The sequence below is a fragment of the Aplidium turbinatum genome, chromosome 4 (genome assembly GCF_918807975.1).
Source record: "Aplidium turbinatum chromosome 4, kaAplTurb1.1, whole genome shotgun sequence".
Lineage (NCBI taxonomy): Eukaryota > Metazoa > Chordata > Ascidiacea > Aplousobranchia > Polyclinidae > Aplidium > Aplidium turbinatum.
In genome coordinates this window covers 40,475,038-40,492,427 of record NC_137475.1, presented here as the reverse complement: position 1 = coordinate 40,492,427, position 17,390 = coordinate 40,475,038, and the positions used below count along the sequence as shown (strand labels likewise).

The 17,390-nt window shown below is 37.8% G+C and overlaps 1 protein-coding gene across 1 annotated transcript; it reads left to right on the top strand.

The window, feature by feature from the left end:
* The first annotated feature begins 572 nt into the window (after positions 1 to 572).
* LOC145769164 (uncharacterized) lies at positions 573 to 1,076 on the top strand. The gene has a single exon (XM_082580756.1). It carries the CDS (start codon positions 573 to 575, stop codon positions 1,074 to 1,076), a length of 504 nt encoding a protein of 167 aa, XP_082436882.1.
* Positions 1,077 to 17,390: the final 16,314 nt, after the last annotated feature.

Below are 17,390 nucleotides of genomic sequence, written 5' to 3'. Positions count from 1 at the left end.
GTGAGACTGTTCCAGAATTGGGTGCACGAATAAGGCAAGCCGCTGCCACGTGCGACTTTTCTTCTATTACTAATCCTTTAGATGAAGCTTTGCGTACTTGTTTTATGTGCTCGGTAGGAAACGAAGCAGTTCTTAAAGCTCTCTTTAAAATTAAACCTGACGATCTTACTTTTTCACGTGCTCTTGAAATAGCCATAGAAACTGAAGACACTGCAAAAGTGGCTAAGGAGACGGTGTTTGGCACTGAACCGTCGGTGGTACATAAAGTTAAACGCACCGATAGACGATATTCTTTCAAGAAAGCTGCAGTGGCCAGTGCTAATGCGAACAAGTAAAGTAAGTGCTATCGATGTGGTAACTCTAATCACCTTGCTAACAACTGCAGATTTAAAAATGCGGTCTGTCATTTCTGTAAACTTACAGGGCATGTACAATCCGCATGTCGTAAAAAAGCCGCACAAGTTCATTCTTCTAAGGTCAACTGCATACAGGAGGTAAATACTGTTCATAATTCGTCGAGTAAAGTTCCTAAAGTCGAGGTTCAAATTTTTATTAAGTCTTTTCCCGTCTTAATGGAACTTGATACAGCTACAGGGGGAAATTTAATCTCTTCTGAAGTTTGGTCGCAGCTAGGCAAACCTATCTTGCAGACTCCGCAGCTACGTTTTCAGTCGGCAAGTAAGCACTCGATGCCTATTATTGGATCTTTCACTGCCGAAGTGAGCTGCAACAAATCGGGAAAGACGACCACAGTTAAATTTATGGTATGTGAAATCCCTAACCTTAACTTATTAGGGCGTGATGCTATTCAAGCACTAGATATTTCGGTAGATAAGTTCTTTTCTTCATCTTTACATGCTATTCATCGTCACAACGACATATATTTTAACTTGCAAAAATCATGTTCCGAGTTATGTGACCAATACGAAGACTTATTTAAACCTGAGTTAGGTTGTCTTCAGGATTACGAATTAGAGATTGAGTTTAACTCTGATTGTAAACCAGTGTTTACAAAGCCCAGACCAGTGCCTTTCGCCATTCAAGAAGACTTAGCTCTTGCCTATGACTCTGCATAGAAAAAGGTATCTGGACACCTGTACAATTTTGCGACTGGGGAACTCCTGTAGTACCAGTTCGCAAGGCTTCTACCGAAGGTAACAAATCAAAATTAAGGGTTTGTGGTGACTATTCTTCGACAGTTAATCCACAACTTAAAACTCACAGGCACCCTTTGCCTCTTCCAGAGGATTTAATGCGTAAACTAGGGGGTGGCCACGGATTCACTAAGATTGACCTGGCAGATGCTTATAACCAGATTAGGTTAGGTCCAAAGAGTCGAAAAATATTGGCATTAAGTACTCATAGAGGGGTTTTACTGCAAAATGTTATGCCATTTGGCATCTCTTCTGCCCCAGGTCATTTCCAAAAGATAATGGATGATTTAACTAGTGACCTTCCAGGTGTAGCAGTCTACCTGGATGACATTTTGATAAGTGGAGCTACAGCGGAAGAGCATTTCCAGAACCTTAAACGACTACTCGATCGTTTATCTTCGAAAGGTCTTAGATGTAGGAAGGCAAAATGTAGATTTGCCCAGGCAAATGTCGAGTACTTAGGTCATGTTCTTTCTAAACAGGGGATTTCAAAGGGTCCTAAAGTCGATGCTGTGCTGAACATGCCTGCTCCTTCCAATGCTGGTACCTTACGTTCTTTTCTGGGGTCGGTTCAATTTTATTCTAAGTTTTTGCCCCCAGATTTTTCTACGGTAGCGCAACCGTTATATCATTTAACCAAGAGTGGTGTTCCTTGGAGATGGGAACACAAAGAAAAATGCGCTTTTGCAAAATTAAAAACGTTTCTTTCCGCAGACGATGTTCTCGTACACTTTAACCCGTTGCTTCCTTTAGGAATTGCATGCGACGCTTCAAGCGTGGGCATTGGCGCCACACTGTTTCACCGCTCCCCGGACGGAAGCGAGAGGCCAATAGCCAATGTGTCGAAAATCTTGACAAAGTCTCAAAGAAACTACAGCCAAATCCAAAAGGAGGCTTTATCCATCATCTTCGCTTTGAAGAAATTTTACCAATACCTCTACGGTAGGAAGTTTATTTTGGTAACAGATCATAAGCCTTTACTTTCACTTTTTGGTCCAAATAAACCTACCCCTTCGCTGGCGTCTAACCGGTTAGCACGCTGGGCGTTGTTTTTGAGTCAATTTAGTTATACTATAGAGTATCGAAAAACAACGCATCACCAAAATGCTGACGCTTTGAGCCGTCTTCCGTCCAACGATGACACAATTTTTGATGGGGAGGAAAGTGCAGATGTTGATATTGTCTGCGCAATTGATACGTTGGATTCGCAGGTTAGTCATTCCGATTCTTCTACTTTGCGCAAGGAAACTTCCAAGGATCCAGTCTTGTCTAAAATCATTCGCTTTACACAAGAAGGATGGCCTGCGAAATCAAATGCTAACGATCCAATCGAACAGTTTAGAAGAGTTGCTGATTCTCTAACAACATGTTATGGTTGTTTATTATATGGTTCTAGAGTAGTTATTCCTTTTAAACTCCGCAATGACATTCTTTCTATTTTACACGAAGGTCATTTCGGCATGCAGCGAATGAAACAGCTGGCCAGGACAGCAGTCTACTGGCCTAATATCGATGCGGACATTGTCGACCTCTGCCGAACATGTACTACATGTGGTGAGCACCAAGCTGCACCAAGCAAGGCTCCTATCCACCCATGGATAGCTCCAGAGAAGCCTTGGAGTCGAATTCATGTCGATCACGCTATTAATTTTTTAGGTTCCAATTGGCTTATTGTTCCCGATGCTTATAGTAAGTATCCTTCTATTCACCCAACTTCTTCCGTATCGACGTCTGCTACTATTGATCTTTTAAAGCAGGATTTTGCCCATTTTGGATACCCCCACTCCATTGTCTCAGACAATGCGACTACGTTTTCTTCAGAAGGCTTCAAGAATTATTGTAAAGCTAGGGGTATAGTCCACATCACTGGAGCACCATACCATCCAGCTACGAATGGTGCTGCAGAGCGTTTGGTGCGCACTTTCAAGCAGGCGTTGAGAAAATCGTCGTTACCGCCTAAAAGTGCCACCACTCAATTCTTGATGCAGTTTCGCCGTACGCCTAATGCCAGTGGTTACTCTCCCAGTGAGTTATTAAACCACCGACAACTACGTACTAAATTAGATATTTTACTTCCTTCCTCAGCTCAGATCACGAAACCATCGACGAGTCCTTCGCCTCGGAAACAAAACCGGAAAACAATTAACTTCGATGTTGGTGATCCTTGTTATGCTTTATACTTTGGTTCCAGGCAAAGCCGAAGCCCTCGGTGGGTTCCTGCCGTCGTGGTGAAGCGACACGGGAGTCGTAGTTTGCAGGTTCGAGTGGACCCTCGAGGTCCAATATGGAGACGCCACATCGACCAGCTACGTCCGCGTTACCTCTCACCGGAAGACGAGGACCCAGGAGAGACTACTTTCACGTCGTCATCGACAGCTCACGAGGTTCTTGATCCATCGACGCCGATTGCAACCGAGGATCCATCGACGCCGATTGCGACCGAGGATTCATCGACGCCGATTGCGACCGAGGATTCATCGACGCCGATAGCGACCGACGATCCATCATCGTCATCGCATCAAGAACAAACATTAAGGCGATCCAAGAGAAGACGCCAACCACCTCTTCGTTATGGGTGGTCATAAATTTTATTGGGGAGGTGTTATGTATTTTAGTTTATTTGCATTGAAACGATGTACTTTGTTTTCGTTTCCCTCAGGTCTTCTCTTTTGCTTAATATTCATCCGCCTGCTTTTGTTAATTGGCACTTCTCGTTTTGGGCTTACTTTGCAGGTTTCACACTATATCTTGGTTGTGCAATTTTATAATAAAACAGAATTCCAGTATGACTCTGATTGAATAAGCTAAGAACACAACATATACCAATCAATAACAAAACAAAAGATTAAACTTACAACTGATATAATCCTATACAACCATTTTCCAAGCAGACAGGCAGACAACCTATTGATTCTGCTGATCCTAAATACAGTTAAGAGTACCATAATTAAAAAGAAAATTTCACTAGACATTGGAGATGAATATATGTGGGACAACAAAAAATTTACCAAAACAACCCTCTGGGTTATTAAAACAAAAATTAAAGAGTATCTTCAAAGTGACACCTCTTTAATACCGACGCCCCTTACAAACTCTCCACACTGTAGCATAAGTAGAACATGATAATCAAGCACCCAATGTCATCGAAAGAATTCTATTATTAACTATTATCATTTGCTGTGTATTCACATGAATTGAGAATTTTGTGAAATGCGCCGTAGTAAGCGATACTTATTCACACATGCCATCTGCATGTAGCATCATTGCACTACAAGAGAGCAATTAGGCAACATGCAGATCCTTCTTCGTTTATGCAATTGCATGCATTACATTATATTCCTTCTTATTGATTTGTTTATTTTTTGGCCACAAATGTGGGTTGTTGGACGCGCAGTAACATAAACACTTTTATTCTGACTTGTAATGTGTTACCTAGCTGGCTGCGCAATAGGGTGGCTCGTTTTTTAACTTTTTTTTTTAATTCTCTCGGGGTAGTGGGGAAATGGTGCCAACTAGTGAGAAAACGCTCATGACAAAATTTGAGATTCGTAAAAACTTCTCTTCAGCCTCCTCATGGGGCTTAAAAATCAAAAAATGGGGTCAAAAACGCAATTTTTTTCAAAAATATTTTTAGTTTGGATAGATACAATATTGTTTAGATATATCTAATTAGCCTAAGAAAAAAAATTGGAGTCATTTCAATTATTCCTTCAGCTTCCTCACAGCTTCTAAAAATTTCTATTTTGCTGAAAATTTCGCATTTTTGTGGGTAGTTACATGATACATAATTGCGTTAGACATTTTGCCAGTTATAAAACGTCATTCTATTTCCCTTTATAGACCTGCCTTGAGCTGTTACGTCATTTTTTAATAAAATTGGGTTAATTTGGTAGGAAAAAGTGACGTCCTTTATTTGAATCTACGTCACTAACGAAGTTTGTAGTTATGTAACCACAAACAATAATGCGAAATTTTCAGCAAAATGAAAATCATCAAAAGCTGTGAGGAAGCTGAAGGAATAGTTCAAATGACTTCAATTTTTTTTTAGGTTATTTAGATATATCTAAACAATATTGTATTTACCCAAACTAAAAATATTTTTGAAAAAAATTGCTTTTTTGACCCCATTTTTCGATTTTTGGGCCCCATGAGGAAGCTGAAGACAATTTTTTACGAATTTCAAATTTTGTCGTGAGCCTTTTCTCACTCATTGGCACCATTTCCCCACTACCCCGAGAGAATTTAAAAAAAAAGTTCAAAAACGAGCCACCCTACTGCGCAATGCATCTGATTTCATGTCTAACAGAACAACGCCTTTTGGCATATGTTTGATAAGAATATCTATTGGGCTACAATTGTATGAACGTACTTGTTAGATGTCCATTATTGTGGAGACAAAACACTAGCCCCAAACATAAAAGTGATATCATAGCCACAATGAATTTCCAAATCTATCGCATACTTTTTATTCTTTTGATTCAGGTATAACCTAAAACCTACTGTGCAACAGATTGGTATCAACAGTATGATTGCCTTCACCAATTGTTTCTTTTGTATTGTTACTCTACTTTCTTAATTGACCTTACAAGTTTGGAAATCAAATGCTCAATGTATTTATACTTGGCAGTACTGTACAACTGTTTTTACTTTTCAATAAAAAAATAAAATAAAAAAAAACAACAAAAAAACAGCCTCATGAGCGATACACGTGTCTATCGCTGTCTAGATGCTACAATCGGCTGCCCAGAAACTTATCGTTTATTCCGCTGTTATCGAATTACTGTATAAACTGCCTTTATTGTCTACCTTTGTGGTTGCCGGCCAGCTCAGAACAGCATGCAATGATGCAAACTACGCGTTTATGGTATTTGCATCGTGTTATGATTCTCGAAAATTTCCCACCAGGTCTTCGTTTTTATCGTGATATTTTGTGCCTTTTCTGTCCTAAACTTGAGGTCACTGTGCAGCACAATCCACATTGGTTTTTAGACTCAGTCTTCATTGAAAATCTTTTGTGTGGTGCATCATTTCAAGTAGTGCCTTCCCCTAAACTGTTACACAAAGCGCCCAGAACCAGGTTGATTATATGATCTTACAGCCGTTGAGAGCCCGTTATTGTATGTGTGGAGTTGTTAGATGTCTCACTAAATTCATGCCAAAGTCGAGCAAATTCTGCTTTCGGATCCTTGCCGTTATTTACGGTATTTTTTGTTGATAAGTTTAGGCAGCATTTTTTCAAGATAAATGAAGACAACGGTATTGTTCGTCACTTAGATTTAGTTTTCTCAGCATTGTTCATTCATTCTTTGATCCACTAGTTTGTGCCACTTTTGGAATAATCGAATCGTTTATAAATGGCGGGTCTTCACAATAGCCGGCCTCTTATACATTGGCGCAACGTATTCACATGTAGAATCAATGATCAAGAAAGCTGATTTGTTGTTTGTTTTATGTGACGCCTAGCTTTATGCCTCTTCTATATTACAAAATATTTTGTAGTATAGACGATAGGGTGGATCGAAAAATCCAAAATGTTTATTTTTCTAAGCTAGTATGTGAAAAAGGTGCGAAATACCCATAATAACATACATGCAAATTTTTTTTGGTTTTGACAATTTTTTGATCGCCCCCCGCAAGGTTTTAATTTCCCTAATATCAGGTTGGAGAAAGTCTCCCGCAAAATTGGTCAAAAGCATAAATACTGTGTGACTCACTTATGCGCTTTATGATGTCATAATAATCGACTTGTGTTCAAACAGATAGGCTACAATTGACCGTTTTATCACCATTGCTAAAATACTTGGTTGGGTATCTCAACAATTAGCTGATGTAGTATTTGATTCTTCAACATAATTCTAGATATAAAAGAAGCTTTATAGTACAATTATTGGAATTTGCTTGCACTGCAGGTTCCACAAAGTTAAATAAAAGTTATATGCGCTTCTTACAGATTAAAAGGCAGTTTACTTAGACTGGTATGGGTAACTCTTCTGGGCGATGGCCTAGTTTTATTATTACTTGGTACTCCCTTCATCAATCTTCACCATTCAGTTTGACTGCACTGGTGAATGTAGCATTGATCTGGCGATGCGAAACCTAGGATGCTTGAATCACTCAGACACTCACGATGGCTGACTACAGCTAATTAATAGAACCCTTAGATTATATGTCAGCGATAACAATCCGTATGGGAGACGGCAAGCATTGGTTATGTTCATTATCCGTGTTTATGCTCCAATGTGGTTCACAATAAAATCACATTCATCTTGCAAAGATGGAGCTAGACACATTCACCAAATGATAACTACATCACGATATCTTTGTCAGAAACACAAGAAAATTATCGACCCAGTTATGCACCGCAACTCATACTTTGCTCATCTGGAAAATATAATTTTGGCTATGATAACTTACCATCGACCACATATTCGAGAACTAGGCCTGCGTGGAGTGATGAAAGCTAGGGCTGCAAAACCCAGGGGAAAAATAAAAAAATTTAAAGTTCCCTCAAAGCTTAATTTTGATGCTGTGAAATACTTCGAATTGATTAACTGGACAGATCTTCCTATCACGGAGCCACCTGTAATAAAAACAATGACGGATGCTGAGCTCCTGCAATTTATCATGATAGATGTGACTCCCACTGTATTTTTTCCCGAATTTCCATGTCACACGCAGGCTGCTGAAAGGCTCGTGCAAGCTGGTTACCGATGCATCTAAAGCAGTTTGTGGACCGAAATATCGAGACGGCTTCATTCGTGCCCGAATTGCTTCTCGTTAGTTAATGCCAACATTTGAGTCTAAACGTGACTTTACTCACTTCAACTTGTAACTGTTTGTAATATTGCTTGCAGTCGTTGTATGCATGAGCGCATAAATTAATAGGAAGTGACTTTGCCAACGGGCCACCTGTCAAATCATACAAAGTTTAAGCTTGTGAGTCTATACTCGGCCATCTGATGGTGAATGTTAATAGGCGTTTACCTGTTGGAACCGCAGGTGGTCCATCAGCCAAGTCACTTTAAAATTAATATGCTGATAGACTCTTAAGTACACACATTTTCATTGTATTTGGTGTTATATTAGAACCTTTTGCCATGTCTGCAAAGCGAGTTAAAATCGAAAAAAAAAATTGCCATGCAGTTCTTGTATGTATAAGTGCCTAAATTTGTATGTCGCGGGGGGAGATCAAAAACTTGTTCAAACCTCTTCAATTTTTTACATTGTGCTATGGTGATAAATTGGCAACTTTTGCCATATCTAGCTAATTAAAACTGAGAAAAAATTTTTTTTGCCATTTTTGATCCACCCTACTGATGATCCGTTAGGTGGAACAATTTGTAAAGGCTTCAGATAGTAATAACTATATTTGAAATAACTATTAGATGTGCTTAATAGATAAGGTAAATGTGGTGCCGAACTCAGTTTCTAAGTTTCGGGAATGAGAAGATAAGGTTTTCATCACACTACGCCTTTGGCACTAACGAAAGGAGAGTGGCCAGCTACTTTCTCTTGGCGTTGATATGTACTTTCAAATGGCCGGACAGTAGACACAACAAAACTATGGTGCACAGACATGACAAGCCGTCAGGATATATTAAAAGGTATTCTCAAGCTAAATATTTCACAACAGAATATTATCAGACAATTCTATGCAATGTAATTTTCTTCACCTATTTAATCAAATTAAATAAAGAGTTCTGGGTGCGAGGTTTACCTGCTTCTTACACCACATGTAAAGTAAATGCACAGTACAGTAAATGCACAGTAAATGCATTATTGCCTGTCAAATGAAAAAACTAGACATTGGGCTATCTCTATTTCAATACCTTCAAACCACATATTATATATTGTTCTTAATTTACCACTAAGGCCAATTATTTTAGCCAGTTCATTTGGGAAGTTATTGACTTTTTTATTCAAAACCTCCCACACTCGTTGGTTGGCATGGGACACCTCTTGGCAGCTTACATCGCTCCTCTTCCAGATCCGAGCTGCCTCAGCGAACAACTGTCAATGATACAGCAATATGGATATTTTGTCGTATAAGATGCAGAGCGTATATTGAATGTAAAAACATGTGCTACAATACTGTCTCTGTATGAAGACTCAATTAAAAAGTCAGACGTTTCTACATTAAATCAACGTTTGTCAATGTTGAATTAACGTAAAAAGGACTGATTTCTTTACCTGAAATTTTCACTGAACGAAATGTTTTCTGTCACAACTTATAAAACCAAATGCTGTCGAGGTTAGGTCAAAAATCAGTGAAAACAAAAAAATACACAGATCACAGAATAAATCAAATATAGTTATTACTATCTGAAGCCTTTACAAATTGTTTCACCTAACGGATCATCAGAAGGTCTTAGATCTGCTACGACCTACATGTTTTTTGTTGTTGTAATTTAGACTGCTGTTACAACATACAGTATCTACACAATTCTTCAACTTTCATACGCAGTTGAGAATGCTGCAAGCAGTAGTTGGAATGTTTGCAGCTACCGTATTTTCTTGAATGGAAACCGCCCTTGAATAGAAACAGCACGATTTGATTAAAAATAAACAATAAAAGCCGCCCTTGAATTGAAACCACACGATTAATTAAAATAAACAACAGAAGCCGCTCTCGAATTGAAACCGCACGATTTGATTAATAATAAACAACAGAAGCCGCCCTTGAATTGAAACCACACGATTTAATTAAAATAAACAACAGAAGCTGCTCTCGAATTGAAACCGCATGATTTTTCTTCGGGTCTCTCGATTTAAATGTTTTCTGCAAACTAATTACTTCGGTCTTGAATTCTATAGAATAAGTACGTCATTTGCTCATGTTTACAAGTGGCTTTTTACTAAATTTCTCCGAAACACTGCAACTTGCTGAAGGTAGGACTATTTCAAAATAAAACGATCGATCGGAGTCCGTGTAATATAAAGGCTGTCGTTGAGAGCTTGCACATGCGAAAAACAGCAGTTGTCAGATCACAGTAGTGGTAGGATAGTGATAGAATAAAAACTTTTTGACAAGAGAGCGCAAAATTTTATTGTCACCTTAATCAATACTACTGGTGCCTATTTCTTTTTGGTTTTGTTTGCTTTACACAGATGCGACAAAAATAGCAGCTGTCGGATTTACAAAAAGCGACATTAAAATTGCAGCTGACTCACTGTTGCCGTTTTCTTGTTGCCAGTACGCATGGTAGATAAACTCGAATGCCCACTGAACACCCACTGAACATTTGTTGTGATGCTTTTGTGCCTCGAAACCGTATTTTGTTTTCATTGCAGCAACATCAGGGTTGCTCACCATGGATCTCCTTGAATCGCGGAATCTTTGTCTTAGTGATTTTACCCATGTACCCTGAAGTAAAGCAGAAACCGTCATATAGTGATTTAGTGTCGTTTACATCTTAAACACTACAAAACAAGACTATCCTGTTTACGCACCACAAGATTTGTTGAGTTTTTGTCTCCCAAACATGGAAACTTCTTCACCAGTTCCATACATGAACTGTGATACTCAATAGATGATGGATATCTGAAAAATCAACAGAATAACTTTCCAACTTAACTAAACAATATAATTCAAATCAACAAAAGTTGTGTAGTGTGCAAATGAAAGTTAAAGAGGCACTCCTATTTTAATTGATGAGGAAATTTTTATCATTTTCGTGCTGATTTGAGAGCTTAATCCTGGCAGTTTCGCCAAATTTCATAGGTAGTTTGAATCAATGATGCAGGCAGACTGAAGTTCCTGCTAATTGTTGTTTTTATATTATTCCACCACTAGTAGCCGCTAAATAGAGAGCAGCCCTTGAAATGAGTTGCTTCGCATACTCTGAGAATCGAACAGACTTAGATTTTATAGTGTCTTGTGCACAAAGTCAGGCGCTTGAACAAATGAGCTAACGGACGACCAAGCAACATTTCATTTAGACATGCAAAGAGCGTTAGAAGACCATTGGCAGTGATATACTTCCACTATTCAATTGTGAGGCCAAAAGAAAGGCTACTTTTGAAAAGGCATCTAGCCATTTTTATTGTTAATTTGCTCTTGTCAGATTCTTATCAAAACAAAGTTTGTGCAAAATCTTTTGACTTCAGAACTGAACGTGATAAGTTGATGAAAATATGACAATAAGTGCAAAGTCCTCGTTATTATAAACGTTTAAAGTTTGCTTATTCTGAAGCTAATGATGGTAGTAAAGCTGTTAAAGAAGTGGTTTTAAAATGTTATAGATACCACTGTCTAATAAAAACCTTTTCATTAAAGCAATGCCTTTTTAAATCACTTGGTGGTACTAACAGTAAACTTGTCAAAACAACGTAGGCCCTTTATGAAATATAATCTGCACTTACAGCGTTATAGCAGAAATGGAATTACATAATATTCTTCCAATCTTTTTACGCAAGGAAAGAGATACTGGTGTGCCCTCGTATTCACTCTTTTGTAGACTTTCCGTTATGAATAGTGGAAAATCTGGAAGTTTGTATGAGAGCAACCAATTAGGACTGGAAACACTTTTTGGATCCTTGTTTGGAATTTGGCTGCTTGTAGCATTCCCATCACCACTGCACAACGACTCATTGCCTTCAATGACCGTTTGGTCGTTTCCAAAAGAATTGGTGAAGGATGAAGAATGAGAAGGAGTGGGATTAAACTCAAACGAATTGGTGAAATCATCTTGCAAAATGCCGAAGTCAGGTGCAGAAGAATCTATTCACAAAAACGAAATTTTAATATTATCGTCAGCTTATACTGTATATAACTGCTTTCCATTGAATCATAAGTACGAAATCATGGCAGAATAACAAGCACACACACAAAGATTAATTTTTGCAACCAGAAGTGTTTTATACAACCTCCAATCATTTAAAAGACTATTTAAAAATGAAAAAAACACCTTTGTACAATGTACATAGACAATGTACATAGTATTGTTGAGACATGTTGCGATGTCACATTTTTAGAGCCATAACAATATTTTCACCAAATGTTTTAGTGTCGAATAAGCAGTGATATTACTCAAATTACCCAAAAAAGAGTTGTTGAAAATAGAAGGATGAACTTTGATCGCGCAAAACAGATAGTTTTGTAATGCCCGTGTTTTGTGTTGATGTATTTCTGTATTAACTGTTTTTACAACGTCAACGTCGTATTAGCAATAATGAAAACGCATATCATAATCAGGGGTTCTGTATAGATAACAGGAATTGTGTGAGCGTTCCTCATAGCGTCACACAGAATTAAATATGAAAAAAAATATTTATTTTTTAAAACCAAAGTCACAGTTTTTGTCTTCTATGGAGACGTACTACTTCACGCGTGTAAATGAATGAAAAAAGGTAAATAGTTTTGGTTTGGTTTTGAATATTTATCCTTGGACTGACAAAGCCTTTTGTTGGTTATTCCTGGTAGCTTCGCATTCTTGTCGAGGCTTTGAACCACTGACGCAGGGCCGGTTACCGAGGTCGGCAGAGTAAAGTTTTCTAATTGTTGAAGTGAAGAACAGTCCTTGAAATGCGTTGCTCAAGCGCACACCGCGTAAGCAGAACCAGCGCCGCCTGATCTTGGGTCAGGCGCTTAGCCACTGCGCTAAGTGTTGCAGGATGGTAGAAACGCGAAACACATTTGCCAAGAAATTATATTATCAAACAGACTGAAGTGATTCAAAAAATCCCTTTCTTTTTGCATTAATTTAACATTGACGGGCGTTGAGTAATTATAACAAAAATAACAAAACCAAATCTAGCCGATTAGAATTGAACGATATCCACCAGTTTAACCCAAATGGCTTGGACATATTGTGACTTAGATATTCTTTACATCTTAATACATCTGTTGTTGTGATAAGACAAATAACAAAAAAATGCTAAATAACATACCGTGCTTTTTAATACATACCTTCAATGACACGAAGCTTAGACTTTGTAGGAATGCTTTCAACGTCTTGTACATCCTCCCAATCCCCAAAATCTTCATCAAACATTTTGAAAAAAAAACTGCCTTGTACAATAAATAAATTTCGAACAATGCCCACTAACTCACTATTCTTACACTTTACAATTCTTTGTGCATCTTTAAAATTTACCAAGAATTTGCTAGTGGTATCCATACTTTGGTATCGTATAAACTTGCTGCAAAATATCAACTGACAATTAATATTTACTGTATTGGGTAAAATACTGACAATTCAAAAACAAACAAGATATTGTTCCGTACGTAAGTTACATTACAACTACAACATTAACGACTAATTTGATACCGCAGTCGTATGCATTTCTTGCCCCTGACCTCATATATATCAAGAGGGTGAGCATGAATTTCAGCACCAGGTTGAAAAAACAGGAACTTGGTGGTGATTTCAACGACAAAACAATGCAATTTTTTTTCATAATAAAGCGGTTTAACATAGAAACAGATTGCAACAGTGGTCTCATCACACAAAATCAAATCATTTATAATTCCAAATACAGGAACATCATCTTTACAAACATCTAAAACGTACACACGGCCTGGTTGGTACAAAACACCGTTAACAATTACTTTTGAAATAGAATACACTTCCCGGCAAGCAAATTGATCAGTTATAAACTCAACAACACCTTTAGGCAAATCGGCAATAGCAATCTTCTTTGAACCACACATTTCTTCGCTTGCAGTCATGTAGGAATTTTCAGATTGCTCATAGCACTTGCCTCTTTGAATGCGATGAGCAACAGTTTCAGCGACGTTTATAAAGTTTTGTGTGTGACGTACAATTCTTTTTATTTTTTGAGGAAAAAACTCAAATCGCATGCACCAAATGTTTCTAAGTGGTCCATACCTTTCAATCAATTTGGGATAATGAAGAAGGTAGTGAAATTTGGGCTTAAACAAGTCTCAAGAGTTTTTTGAATACAGAGATAAAAAGTGAGGAATCATAATTCTTAATTCATTTATAGAAACCATATCAATTTTTGGAGCAACCACAATGTCTAAAATTTCAGCAAGCAACAAATACAGTTTCCAAGCTGGTCCTAATTCACCAATAATATCATCAAAAATAAACGGAAGGAGACGAAAAATGCACCAGGCCTCACTTGCCGATAAACTGACTTTACCATTTACCGGCACTACATCACCTGGCAAACATCTTGGTTTGTTTTTGTTATCGGAGGTACCAAAACAAAGCATTCTAAATTTTTTATTTATGTCACGAATAGAACAAGTATGACCAGCACAATGACGAAAAACATTGTAGAAAATAAGGTAATATACCTTCAAAGCAGTCATGCATAATGTCAGGTGGAAACGACCTGACAGCAGAAAACCCATTCAAAACATGAAGAGCACAGTCACTTGATACCCCATAAACAGAGCAAAGAGTTGTATCATTTGTAATAGCATGAATATGTTGTGAATGGATGGATGGTGTCTTCATGACAAAATCGGTTTCTTGAAAAGTATGCTTGATCTCATCATAGGGGCACATACAATATCGACACACTCTTCCACTGCTGAAACACTTTCTAAAACCACCCAAGTCATGAGCACCCAAATTATCAGCCGAAACAGTACAAATGCTGCCAAAAGCTCTTATTTCTTTCCCACTTCTATAATTAAGAATGGTAATTCCTTTAGTTTCCAAGGTTTTAATATCAGCTACCAAAGGGGCAAGGATTTTGTTGAAGTCATATAGTTTAAGCATCCGACTTTCAATAAACAAACATAAAAAAAATATTTTTAAGAGACGATGTATGTTTATGCCCACATTTCCGACGAAAAAGTAAAAACACATCAGTTTGTGTTTGACTCTCGACGTGCCTAAAGGATTACATACTTCCACCTCGTCGCAATATAGATGGATTCTCAACTTAGTGTGATCTCCTGTGAACAAAGGATGCTGCTTAAACAAGCTGCCATCAGTGAATGAACAAAACTGGTCTTCACTGTAGCCCGCCAGTGCATCATTTTCAAAGATAAGTTGCTGAACATCGTTGCGAGCCAGATGTATACTCATTACTCAGGGAGAAAGAATAGGCACATATTGATAATTTTGGCTTTCTGACAGTGGTACATTAACAGGCTTGGTTAAACCAATAGATAAACAACATCGCTCGAAAAACGTTTTGTTTTTAACTTTCTTCCATAAATGCTGTAAATAGTTTTTATCACACAAGTAATTGGGTGTAGATGTTCGAGGTTGGAAGTGAATAAGCAAATTTTGGTGGAACATCGAAAATAGAGCAAAAATGTCTTCCATGATGCAATGATACGAATCATCGGCTAATCCATATTTTTCTCTTATTTTTTAACAAAATCGAACCATGTTGTTTACAAACTTAGATTGAAAATCAAAAGTATCAGTTTTATCTTCAAGATTCTCCATATCCAAATCATCGCTAAAAGAGGTACCGCAAGTCTTTTTTTAACTGTTATTTTCTATATCTGTGTCACGATTTCTTTCTATCTCTTACCAGGAAAAAGACTTGGAAAAGTTCAATGACGTAGTTTAATGGGTTTTAACCGAAAAGCAGTCAATTAAATGTCGAATAGTTCTACTGGTGAAATGATATATATATTATATGAAAACGCTTGAAGGACTCCAACGAATGGTTCACCACTTCCAGCAATTAATCAAAGTAACAGTAAACAGCAATAGATTCCAATACTTGCGACTATTGATCGAGTTTAACGTAATCCACTCACAGCTTCTCATACGATTCTAATTTCAATCAGAAATTATATTAGCATCAACTTTGCTTTACTCGTATTTAATAACTTCAAATCTCGATCAGCAATAATCTTTGCGTTTATCAACAACTGCCACTACTACAACAATGATCTCTCATCACCAACTCATAATAATCAACTCATCATAATCATCATTAAACAAATTACACCACTATTTATAGAAGATTTGTTCGGTCTAGTGATTGTTCAGGCCAATGATTGTTCAGCCCCCGAAAGTTCAAGCCATTTTAACAAAAGGCTTCTTAAACGTTTAATAAATTGATCTGGGCTTTCGTGTCGTTCAGGCTTTGCCTCACGGAATCTTTGACGGTATCCATGCTCGGTAAAATTGTATCGCTTTAACAGAGCTAACTTCGATCTATCGTAGTTCATGGCCTCTTCTTGCGAAAGTCTTGAATATACATCAAGAGCTTGTCCCGATAATAACATGCTTAGCTGGGTAGCCCACGTCGACTTCTCCAACTTGGCTATTGTAGCATATCTTTCAAATCTTAACAAATAACTGTCCAACTCATCTTTTTCTTCAACAAATGATGGCAAATCTGGACGTCTAACTTGCGCCACAATAACATCTCGAGCATTATCATTAGTAGAATTAGATCGCTCACCAATGTCCAGTTTTTGTCTTTCTATATCAATTTTTAACTTCTCCAATGCATATTGCGCTCTTCTTTCTTCAGCTTCTGCTTCGCGCTGCGCCCGTTTTTCTTCTGCTTCGAATTGAGCTCGGTTTTCTTCTGCTTCACGCTGTGCTCGTTTTTCCTCAGCTTCAAGTTGTGCTCGTTTTTCTTCTGCTTCACGTTCTGCTCTCTTTTCTTCTCTTACGTCAGCTTCTCGCTGAGCTTTTTGGGCCATTATCTTGTGATACTCTTCTATCACAAACTGAGAATTCTCATTGCCAGTCAGCTCCATTTGTTCAGCCATGCTCCCTAAGTCTTCGATCATCTCAATTTTGACGGTATCCGCCATTGTGACAGCTTGTTGTTAATTTATTATTCTTTCAATAAATCTTTCGGTATTCTTCGGTTTATTCGGTTTTCCCGGACGAGCCCCCAGAATGTCACGATTTCTTTCTATCTCTTACCAGGAAAAAGACTTGGAAAGGTTCAATGACGTAGTTTAATGGGTTATAACCGAAAAGCAGTCAATTAAATGTCGAATAGTTCTACTGGTGAAATGATATATATATTATATGAAAACGCTTGAAGGACTCCAACGAATGGTTCACCACTTCCAGCAATTAATCAAAGTAACAGTAAACAGCAATAGATTCCAATACTTGCGACTATTGATCGAGTTTAACGTAATCCACTCACAGCTTCTCATACGATTCTAATTTCAATCAGAAATTATATTAGCATCAACTTTGCTTTACTCGTATTTAATAACTTCAAATCTCGATCAGCAATAATCTTTGCGTCTATCAAAAACTGCCACTACTACAACAATGATCTCTCATCACCAACTCATAATAATCAACTCATCATAATCATCAT